Genomic DNA, 12187 nt, shown 5'->3' with positions numbered 1-12187 from the left:
ATAAAAAATGTATTTAAATATAAATTTAAAAAAATATATAAATAAATAAAAATGAAGAAATGGCAAATACTGAATATACACAAATATATATAAATAAATAAATTAATCTAATAATAGATACATAAAGGAATGTCATAAGTGTGCTTACAATTTATTTATTTGACATTTGATGCTGTTGCAAAAAAAACAGGTGCATGTATGAAGTTAATGTTGTTTAGTTCTGATCCCAAGATGATGATGAGAACATCCTTTGTTTCAAATCACTGAATTATTTTAATTATGGCCTCGTTTGCTCCAGTGACATCAGATGCTCCTGATGTCAACAGATTGAAACAGCATTGATTTGATCGATTGATACTTTGTGGGAGGACAGAATCCAACATTGATTTTGACTTCCATCAGCTCTAAAGGTTTTTATCTTAATACGTTTGCTAAAACTATTTGTGGGCTGACATGTGGTTAATTTGTGGTAAACAAAACGGAAGCAGTAGTGAGATATAGTGGCAACAGTGGGCAGTTTGCCTGTTAATTTGTTCTACGCAGTTTTTTATAGTTTTATGTGAGATCATGAGGTGCTATCTCTACAAATAAATCTGAAATAGCATTTTTTTAAATGATTAATGTGTGACCTTTAACCCCTGTTGTTGTCCAGGCTCTGTATCTCATTGCCACCAATGGCACGCCGGAGCTGCAGAACCCTGAGAAACTCTCATCCGTGTTTCGGGATTTCTTAAACCGCTGTCTGGAGATGGACGTGGAGAAGAGAGGCTCTGCCAAGGAGCTTTTACAGGTGTGTGTGTGTGTGTGTGTGTGTGTACATTCAGTATTTTTTTATATATATATATATATATATATATATGTGTGTGTGTGTATATGTATATGTATATGTATATGTATATGTATATGTTATTAGTCGAATTAGTATATTTGTAGCAAGATCCAAAAATACATTGTATGGTTTGAAATGATCAATTTTTCTTTTATGCCAAAAATCATTAGGATATTAAGTAAAGATCATGTTCTATGAAGGTATTTTGTACATTTTCTACTGTAAATAGATCATAACTAAATTTTTGATTAGTAATATGCATTGCTAAGAACATTTAAGCCACAACTTTAAAGGCGATTTTGTCAAAATTTTGTCAGATTCTGGATTTTCAAATAGTTGTATCTTGGCCAAATATTGTCCTATACATCAATTGAAAGCTTTTTTTATTCAGCTTTCAGATGATGCATTAATCACAATTTTTATGACTGGTTTTGTGGTCCAGGGTTACATATTCACATTCATTTTCTTTTTTTTTTTAACTTAAAATTAAAAGAGAACCGCAGAAATAAAATTTTTCATATTTTGTTTCAGTATTTTGTCATTTCAAGTAACTATTTTTTATGTTTCTAGTATTAGTTAGTAATAATAAATTTGAAATGCATCAATGTAGATCAGTGAAAAGTGAGTAGAAAATTCTAGAGACTAAGAGTGCTGTTTGTGAAGGAATTTTTTAAATTATTTAAAAAGAGAAAAATCACTTTTCAGACTAACAAATAAATAGACTTGAGTGGCAAAAGAAATGCAAATGACAGTGTTTTTTAAGATTTAAAGAGAATTTTAATTAATTATTTTTTATTACATTTGACAAAATAATTAAATAAATGGCTTTCATTTGTCAGTTTGGATTTTAGATTTTTTCCTTTATTATTTTTTTCTTTACTTTTTAATAAAAAATTTTTAGTCATTAAAAAGCCATTCAATTTATTCATAATTGATATTTTTAATTCATTGTCCGTCATACACCAAACACGTTACAAACCTGTTGAGCTGCCTACCTAGACAACATTTCTGGGCATCAAAGAAGTGTTTAAATATTTAAAATTAAACATGCTGTCTGGGTAGTCAGCTTACTAGGCTTTGAAACAGACAGCGTTCTTGAAATTTAAACCCAAATCATTGGTGACAATATCAAGCTTTTTTATGGTTAAGTTTTTGTCAGAGCCCTTGTTATTCTTTTACGCTTTACAATAAATTTCATTTTTACACCATATATATATGTAATATATATATATAAGTGTATATATCGGTTCAAAATATCAGTTATCAGTCTAGTTGATCTGTAATAATCGGTATCAGTCATTTTCAAAACCGATTTGCCAATAAAATAAATTAAAACATTCAAGGAAAGTTTTTGTCAGAGCCCTTGTTTTTCTTAGTTTTCACATTTGCCATTTGTGACCATATCAAGCTTTTTTTATGGTTATCGGTATTGGTCATTTTCAATAAAACAATTTGCTGATAATATAATTTAAAAGCATTTAAAGAAAGTTTTTGTCAGAGCCCTTGTTGTTACTTTTAACAATAAATTTCATTTTTACACTATATATATATATATATATATATATATATACATTGGTTCAAAATATCGGTTATTGGTCTAGTTGATCTGTAATAATCGGTATCAGTCATTTTCAAAACCGATTTGCCAATAAAATAATTTAAAAGAATTCAAAGAAAGTTTTTGTCAGAGCCCTTGTTTTTCTTAGTTTACACATTAATTATAATTTTTACACAGATATATATCGGTTTAAAATATTGCTTATCGGTCCACTTGTTCTGTAATAATTGGTATCGGCATTGGCATCTGCCCTGAAAATTGGTCAACCACTACCAATAACTTCTGTACCACTTTAAATAATAAAAAACGGCTTTTGATACGCATTAGATTTACTTCAGATAACATCATTCGGTCTATGCATCATAATTGCGTCTCTTCCACCTGCTATTATGTCTCTCCCACATTCTCATCTGATTTAGAAAACTTTCATCTGTTGGGTTGGAATAAAGGCTTGTAGAACTTTCCAGAAAAGCCTAGAAGCTAAAAGTATCTGTGCTTCAATAGTGAGGTTGTGTAACAAGTTATATGACTCAATTGTGCTTTAAAAGAGGCGGCTGGAGAAACTTGTGTAAATAATGTGGAAAGCTGCTGGAAATCTCAGACAGAGTGAGTGGGAGCAGAAAATAGAAAGGATTTAGTACAATAAGAACTAAGAAGTTCACAGTTCTCTCTCCAGCTAAATAAGCCACAGGTTTAGAAATTAATACTTTTATTCAACAAGGGCACATTAAATTGATCAAAAGTCAAAGTAAAGACATTTATATTGATACAAAACCGTTCTATTTCAAATAAATGCTGTTCGTTTGAGCTTTCTATTCATCAAAGAATCATGAAAAATAAAATCTATCATGGTTTTCACAAAATTAAATAAAAAAAATATATATATATATTTTTTTTATAGGTAAAAGTTAAAACAATTTGATTATAAAACATAATTAATTATATTTTATTTATTTATTTATCTATCTATTTACTCTGGACATGAGTATTTATTTATTTACTTATTTATTTTATTTGATTTATTTTACTTTTTATATTATAGGTCAAAGTTAATATCAATAATGATAATAATTTAAAAAATATTGTAAAATATATTATAAAATATAAAATGATTAATAAATGTTAGGTAATGTTAAAACACAATTTGATGTAAAAATATAATCATATAATATAATTTAATTAATTCTGGTTAATTGGTGTCCTTTTGAACTTTCTATTCATCAAAGAATCCTGAAAAATAAAATCTATCATGGTTTCCACAAATTTATTCAGTTTTAATCACTGACAATAATCGGAAATGTTTCTTAAGCAGCAAATCAGCATATTAGAATGATTCGTGAAAAAACATTTGACACTAAGACTGGAGTGTCGATGCTGAAAATTCAGCTTTGCGACACAGAAATAAATTAAGTGTTACAATATGTTAAAATAAATAACAGCTATTTGAAATTATAATAATTTTTAATAATTTTACTGATTTTACTGTATTTTTAATGCAGCCTCAGTGAGCATAACTGACATCTCTGTCTATCTCCCCACAGCACCAGTTCCTGAAAGTGGCCAAGCCTCTGTCCAGCCTCACGCCGCTGATCATCGCAGCTAAAGAGGCGGCCAAAAACAACCGCTAGCCCCTTCAGGACTACGGGATGACCCCCGGGCCCCCCTTGTCCTCGGCCCCGACCCCCAGAGCGTCCCGTCAGCCGTCTCTTTTTCTCTCTTTCTCTCGTCCCGAGGGTTCATCCGCCCCTCGCCCTCTAGTGCTGCTGTTTTAGGGTCCGAGGGGCGTCCGAAAAGGCTCTGAACGATGACATCACTGGAAAACAAAGGGCCTTGGTGCATCAGGCCCAAAGCATTATGGGGGATTTCCCCCTGGCTGACTCTCTCTGGGTCTCACTGTCATTTTTTTCAGTTGCTTTTGTTGTCGTTTGCTTTTGTGTTCGGATCATGGGAACATGATTGACCGTTTCATGTATGTAATCGTTGGGGTTTTTGTTCATTTTACGACGTTTTTTAACGTTTTTGTGCGTGTGAGAGCGTGTGAGCGCGTCATAGATTAGCTGGGATTGTGACACGATGACACGTTTGTACTGCGATCGACAGAAAGATCTCGTCCGATGTTTGTTTTTTGATATTGAAACATGATTTGCAACAGACTATTACTTAAGGTACTATGAAGGATGCCTGTGCATGAAGAGACTGCATTTCAGATGAAACCAACACCTGAGGTCCGTTCTGTCCCATAATCCCTCCACATTAATGGAATCTAAACGTTGTGATATTACGTTCACGTACCCTTTGGCCTTAAACTGTGACGTGAATAGTAGGACGTACAGTAATGAAGACGGCACAACACACCAAGATGCAATCTGTCACCATTTTGATTCTTTCAGTGGACTGATGGGATTTGTTTAGAAGAGAATCTTTCCTGTAAGCAATCAGTGTGTTTCTGCGAGCCATAAACTCTTTATAAGGCCTTTTGATGAATCGAAATTCTTAATTGAAATGGGACGAATAAACTTCAGAATTAATTGCAGTGTCCAGGTGATCTTTTGTGAATGCCCTATTGCCGATTGTGTCTCAAAATGCTTTTTATTTTATTTGTATTTTTATCTTTCATCTATTTTTGAATGGTACTCTGGATAAATTGCTTTTTTATCATTCTTATTATTCTTATTATTAATATTAGTATTATTATTATAGGTAAACGTTAAAGCATTTTTACCTAAAATAGGTTAAAAATAAAAAACAAATGCAAAAAAACAGAGATTATTCCAGAGATGATAATTGCACTGTACTCTGGACATAATAAGGACATTTTTTATTTGATATTATGGGTACAAATTAATATATTATTTATTATGTTAATTATTTGTAATTGGACTGTACTCTGGAAAAAAATTAATAATATTTAATTATATTAATTACATTATAAATATATTAACAATAATTGTATTTATTTTATAGGTAAAAGTTAAAACATGATTTGATTTTAAAATGTAATTAATTAGTTAATTAATTAATTCTGAAAATAAACAATATATTAAATATCCATGTTAATATATAATAATTTATAATTGGACTACTATATTAATAATAATATATATTTATAAATATTATAAAATATATTTTAAAATTATAAAAAAAATATTAATTTAATTAATAATTTTTATTTTATTTTATAGGAAAAAGTTAAAACAATTTGATTTTAAAATATAGGTAGTTAATTAATTAATTATTTCTTAATATAAATAATATATTAAATATCCATGTTAACTTTATAATTTATAATTTGACTGTACTCTGAAAATAATTAATAATAATAATAATAATATACTTTTAAATATTATAAAATTATAAAATTAATTTTCTTTTTTATTTTATAGTTAAAAGTTAAAACACAATTTAATTTAGTTAATTAATGAATTAATTCTGGACCTTATGAAAATGTTATTATTTATTTACTCTGGACCCAGTGGGGAATTTATTTTTATTTATTTATTTATTTACGTTTTATATTATAGGTCATAGTTTAAATATTTTCACACAAAATTTAAGGATAATTAAATTATTATTAACCATCTGTTTTTCCTGAGATTTATAATTGGATGTTAGGTATGATGAGGATTTCATTTTCTTAAAAAAATAGGTCAAAGAAAAGCATTTCAACACACACACACACAAAAAAAACACTATTACAATATGCATTTTATCTTATATCATTTCGTTATTAATGTAAGTATTATAACGATATTAATAGTAATGTTATTTTTTATTTTATAGGTGAAAGTTAAAACAAATAAAAAAATAAAATATAATTATAATTATATTTTAAAATCAAATGATCTATTTACACTGGACATAATGAGGATTAATTAATTTATTATAAGTTAATATTAATAATGATAATTTTTGTTTTAATTATGAAATATATCATAAAATATAAAATTATACAAATATTAATAATTTATTTTTTTATTTTATTGGTAATTTGATTTAAAAAAATATAATCAATTATTAATTTAATTCTGAACCTTATTTATTTACTCTGGACCTAACAAGGATTAATTAATGAATTAATTAATTTATTTTACGTTTTATATTATAGGTCAAAGTTAAAATATTTTCACACAAAATTTAATTTAAAGATGATTAATTTAAGGAATAACCGTATTTGTTTCTGAGATTCTAATTGGATGTTAGTCATACTGAGTTTTTTTTTTTTTTTTTTTTTTTGCTTGTTTTATATAGTCATCTTATAAAATGAATTATTATTATAACTAAAATATAAATATTCTGAGATGATAACTGTACTGTACTCTGGTCATAATGACAAAATCTGACCTTTTTAATAACATACAGCACTGCGATGCAAGCAATGTGCTCTTTTTTCGTTTTGAACAGTCGCTGCTTACCTGAAACTAAGTGTCTGTGCTTGTTTTGACTATATTTCTGTGCTCTGCTTATGGATGGACAAGGATGTGTTTAACCCACAACACACAGGGTCAAATAGGTCTTAACTTTTGTTTGCATTCATCTTCTCATTTCAGTGCACTTTTAGGATTATTGCACTGCTGTTGCGCACTTCTGAGATGATTAGCTGGAAAGAACACGGGAGACTATAAAACAGCAAAACAGCCGTTATGAAATGCTTACAGTGTTTGAACAAAATGTTCTTTCCACTGCTGACTATTTGTGAGAATAACTGGACTGTGAAAGAAAGAGTACAACCAAAAATCGGCTTTTATGCACCCTCATGTTGTTCCAAAGCAATATTTTCTTCTGAGAAAAACACAAAAGGTGACGTTGCATGACATTTCTTCAAAAAGACAGGAATATTATACTTTTATGGTACATACAGTACCACAAGAGGGATGTTTTTGTCTTATTTGAAGCCTGAAAACATTTTTGAAAGTTTGGAACAATGTCATTTTTGGTTAAACAAAACCACTTTTTAAGCAAGATTACCAGAGAAAAGCCTTTTATAGTGGAATTTTCTTTTTATAGTCTCTCATGGAGGAAATATCGATGAATTATTATGCAATGAAATGGCATTCAATAATCCTGATCCTGAAATAAGTCACAAAATACACAGCGATGGAGCCACACGCTAATCTCAAACCCGAAAATCAATGAGAAGATTGTCTATTGTTCTTAGATGTTTAAGCTGCTTTCTAGGGGCTGGATTTTGGATTTTGGATTTTGGGATGTGGACTGGATCCGAAAGGCTAATTCTTGCTTATGCAACACAACAGATTTGTTGCTTATTTGGCATTGGCTTATTTCGCAGATGACTTTTATCTAAAGCCATTTACTGTGTTTTTACTCCATGCTTGAGCTCCAGGGATGCTTAATTGTGTTCATCTGCAGCGCTGCAGATGGGCTAGAGGGAACGAGGCTCTGTGTGTTTTTTTTATCGCCTGTCAAGTAGAAACCCAGCAGAGCCCCCCTCATGAGCATTTATGTAAAGGACTGATTGGAACGCCCCCCGCCGTTTCTCTCTCTCCTTATTCTCGGTGCGGTAATTTCCGAGGCACTGCTGAGATGGCGTTTAATGGCTTGGAAAGCTGCCAGTGCCACACACTAACACTGGGAAGACAAAGGATGCAGGGAAGGTGTGAGGAAGAACCTTGAGCTCTGATTGTTTTGGAATGTTTTTAGATTTTAAAAAATGGAACTTTGATACAATGTAACGTTTAATAGAAAATATGGAACTTTAATACAGTGTAACAAAAGCCTGATCCATTGGTTTTTTGTTACATTGTGTCAAAGCTCCATGTTTTCAGTTACAAGTTTCAGAATCTGCAAAATGTGATTTTTTTTTTATTATACCAATAATTTACATCCACTTGATTCTTAATACTGTGTTGTTACCTAAATGATCCACAGCTGTTTTTTGTTTTTGTTTTTTTTAAGTGCTTGATGTTCTTCAGAAAAATTCTTTAGGTCCCACAAATTATTTGGTTTTCCAGAATTTTTTGTGTATTTAAACCCTTTCCAACAATGACTGTATGATTTTGAGATCCATCGAGGGCAACTGAGAGACTCATATGCAACTATTACAGAAGGTTTGAACACTCACTGATGCTCCAGAAGGAAAAAACATGCATTAGGAGCCGGGGGTGAAAACTTTTGAACAGAATGGAGATGTGTATCATATCATGTGTAAGCATCATATTTTTTCATTTAGTACTGTCCTTCAGAGTTGCATATGAGTCCCTCAGTTGTCCTCAGTGTGAAAAGATGGATCTCAAAATCATACAGTTATTGTTGGAAAGGGTTCAAATGCACAAAAATGCTGAAAAACCAAAGAATTTGTGCAGCCTGAAGGATTTTTCTGAAAAACAGCAGGCAGTTTAACTGTTCAGGACAAACAAGGGACTCATGAACAACTATCACTAAACAAAAACACAGGTGTGGATCATTCAGGTAACAACACAGTATTAAGAATCAAGAGGATGTAAACTTTTGAACAGGGAATTTTTACAAATTCAATTATTATTTTCTCTTGTGGACTATATGTAAACGTCTTTTGTGTGAAATATCTTATTCAGGTCAGTCCTACTACTAAATAAAAAATAACAAAAAAAAGCTAAAAATTAAATCCAATCCAACAAAATATGAACGGTAATCTGTGATCTGAGACTCAGCTCAAATGAGGCTAGAAGTGTTGTATTTTTATAAATCAGGATGTCGGAATGTTGCGTTTATTTACAAAACACGTAAACCCGTCTTAAACCCACACAGATTCCAGTGAAGAGGTGAACATTCAGGTTGTATAAGTGTTTACTGTGAAGTAGTACTGGACGTGGAAGCCACATATACTGTACATATGTATTTCTTGAAATGAGTCATGAACAATGAAGAAAAAGCCAAACACAATTTGAGTTTAATGGATTCAATTAAGCAAGTAAATTCATGCTTGATATTTGCATTAAGAGCCTTCAGGAAGCCTTTCAAAACATGAGACTTCTGGGATTTTGAGAGCTGAGCAGACAGCTCTTTTTATGAGAAGGTATTATTCTGTTTCTGACAGACAATAAAAAGCCACCAGACCTCATTTATTATTAATACTAATGTACTCACCTCAGGCCATCCAAGATATAGAAGCGTTTAGCTGTTTGGACTCTCATTTTGAGAGTCCAAACAGCTGATAAAAACATCACAATAATCCACAAGTAATCCACACCACTCCAGTCCATCAATTAACATCTTGTCAAGCCATAAACTGTGTGCTTGTGAGAAACAAATCCATCAAGAAGACATTTTTAACTTCAAACCATTGCTTCTGGCTAAAATATAAGTCCATAATCCATAGTAATGGAAAATCAAAATCCACCCACATATTTGTTTAGAGCTGTTTTGGCTTGTAAACAGTGCTTCATCTGTGCAGATTTCTCTCCTGATTCAGACCAGACCACTTTTTCACTGGAGAAAGCAATATTGTGGATAGAGGACTCATATTTTGGAAGTTATTAATGATGGATTTGTTTCTTATAAACATGCAGTTTTTGTCTTCTCAAGATGTTGATTGATGGACTGGAGTGGTGTGGGTTACTTGTGGATTATTGTGATGCTTTTATCAGCTGTTTGGACTTTCATTCTGACGGCACCCATTCACTCCAGAGGGTTTATTGGTGAGCGAGTGATGATGAATGTCTTATGTTAATTATATGTGTTTGCACTCAGTTAGGATTGTTTATCAGTGCAGATATGCAATGCTGGTCACACCTTATTTTGCAATCTTACTGTATGTTTTCCTCTGTTTTCATCTTGGTATTTTATTTCCTGCTGTATTTCCCTTAAAAGTGTCATAGATTGATATTTCTATTCTCAGAGACCAAACTGAATAGAATTTGGGACCATTAGGGCGTTTTATTTTATTTTATTCAGGTTGTATAAGCATTTATTGTACAGTCCTGGATGTGGAAGCCACATATGCTGTATATACAAGAAAAAGCCTATTTTATTTTATTTTATTTATTTATTTATTTTTTATTATAATTTTTTAATATATTTTATTTATTTATTTAAAGTTATGGATGTGGAAACCACATATACTGTATATATTCCTCGAAATGAATCATGAATAATTAAGAAAAAGCCAAACACAATTTGAGTTTAATGGATTCAATTAAGCAAGTAAATTCATGCTTGATTTCTGCATTAAGAGCATCCAGGAAGCCTTTCAAAACATGAGACATCTGGGATTTTAAGAGCTGAACAGACAGCTCTTTTTATGGGACAACAGGAGATGGACCTTTTCACTGGAATAAGCGTAATTATGGATTATAGACTTGTATTTTAGTCAGAAGTGATGGTTTGAAGTTAAAAATGTCTTAATGATGTATTTGTGTTTTTTACAAACATGCAGCCTTTCGCCTTACGAGATGTTTATTGATGGCCTGGAGTGGTGTGGATTACTTGTGGATTATTGTGATGCTTTTATCAGATGTTTGGACTCTCATTCTGACGGCACCCATTTACTAAAGAGGATCCATTGGTGAGCAAGTGACGGAATGCAATATTTCTCCAAATCTGATGTCTTGAATGGCTTCAGGTCAGTACATTTTCAGCAAAAGCCTTTTTACCAGTATAAAAAAGTGTTACCAGCTTCTTATTGTCTGTCAGAAACTGAATAATACCTTCTCACAAAAAGAGCTGTCTGCTTAACTCTCAAAATCCCAGATGTTTCATGTTTTGAAAGGCTTCCTGGATGCTCTTAATGCAGATCTCAAGCATGAATTAACTTTACTTAATTGAATCCATTAAACTCAGATGGTGTGTTTGGCTTTTTCTTCATTATTCATATATACAGCATATTTGGTTTCCACATCCAGAACTTTACAGTATGCTTAACCAAAAACAATTTTTTTAATAAAATAAAATGGGCTTTTTCTTCACTATTCATGATTCATTTCAAGGAATATATACAGCATATGTGGTTTCCACATCCACAACTCTAAAAAAAATAAATAAATAAATAAATAAATAAAAAATAGTCCCAAATTTGGTCCCAAATTCCATTCAGTTCTCAGGTCAGGTCTCTGAGAACAGAAACATCAATCTATGACACTTTTAAGGAAAAAACAGCAAGAATAAAATTACCAAGATGAAAACACACAGTAAAACTATAACAAAAGGTGTGACCAGCATTGCATATCTGCACTGATAAACAATCCTAACTTGAGTGCAAACACATAATTAACATAAGACATTGTATCACTCGCTCACCAATAAACCCTCTGGAGTGAATGGGTGCCGTCAGAATGAGAGTTCAAACAGCTGATAAAAACATTACAATAATCCACAAGTAATCCACACCACTCCAGTCCATCAGTTAACATCTTGAGAAACCAAAAGCTGCGTGTTTATAAGAAACGAATCAATCATAAATGCTTTTAACTTCCAAAATATGAGTCCTCTATCCGCAATATTGCTTTCTTCAGTGAAAAAGTGGCCTGGTCTGAATCTGGAGAGAAATCTGCACAGATCAAGCACCGTTTACAAGCCAAAACTGTTCTAAACAAATATGTGGGTGGATTTTGATTTTCCATTACTATGGATTATGAACTTATATTTTAGCCAGAAGCAATGGTTTGAAGTTAAAAACGTCAGGAACGTGTTTCTTACAAACACAGCTTTTGGCTTCACAAGATATTAACTGATCGACTGGAGTGGTGCTGATTACTTGTGGATTATTGTGATGTTTTTATCAGCTGTTTGGACTCTCATTCTGACGGCACCCATTGACTTCCATTGTTGAGCAAGTGATGTTATGCTGCATTTTTCCAAATCTGATG

At 31.4% G+C, this 12187-nt stretch overlaps 1 protein-coding gene and 1 long non-coding RNA gene across 2 annotated transcripts in view; both read left to right on the top strand.

Moving 5' to 3' along the window:
* Positions 1-651: 651 nt before the first annotated feature.
* LOC141346088 (uncharacterized) lies at positions 652-4916 on the top strand. Its single transcript, XR_012357139.1, has 2 exons — positions 652-790; positions 3929-4916. It is a non-coding gene; the product is annotated as an uncharacterized lncRNA (long non-coding RNA).
* A 3012-nt stretch (positions 4917-7928) lies between these two features.
* Positions 7929-12187, top strand: part of gdpd4a (glycerophosphodiester phosphodiesterase domain containing 4a) — a 37286-nt gene continuing 33027 nt past the window's right edge. Inside the window, exon 1 of the mRNA XM_073850240.1 lies at positions 7929-7999. Coding sequence (XP_073706341.1) covers positions 7929-7999 — 71 coding nt within the window. The remainder of the gene's footprint in view (positions 8000-12187) is intronic.

Source organism: Garra rufa, chromosome 11 (genome assembly GCF_049309525.1).
Source record: "Garra rufa chromosome 11, GarRuf1.0, whole genome shotgun sequence".
Taxonomy (NCBI): Eukaryota; Metazoa; Chordata; class Actinopteri; order Cypriniformes; family Cyprinidae; genus Garra; species Garra rufa.
This window is presented reverse-complemented; position numbering and strand designations above follow the sequence as displayed.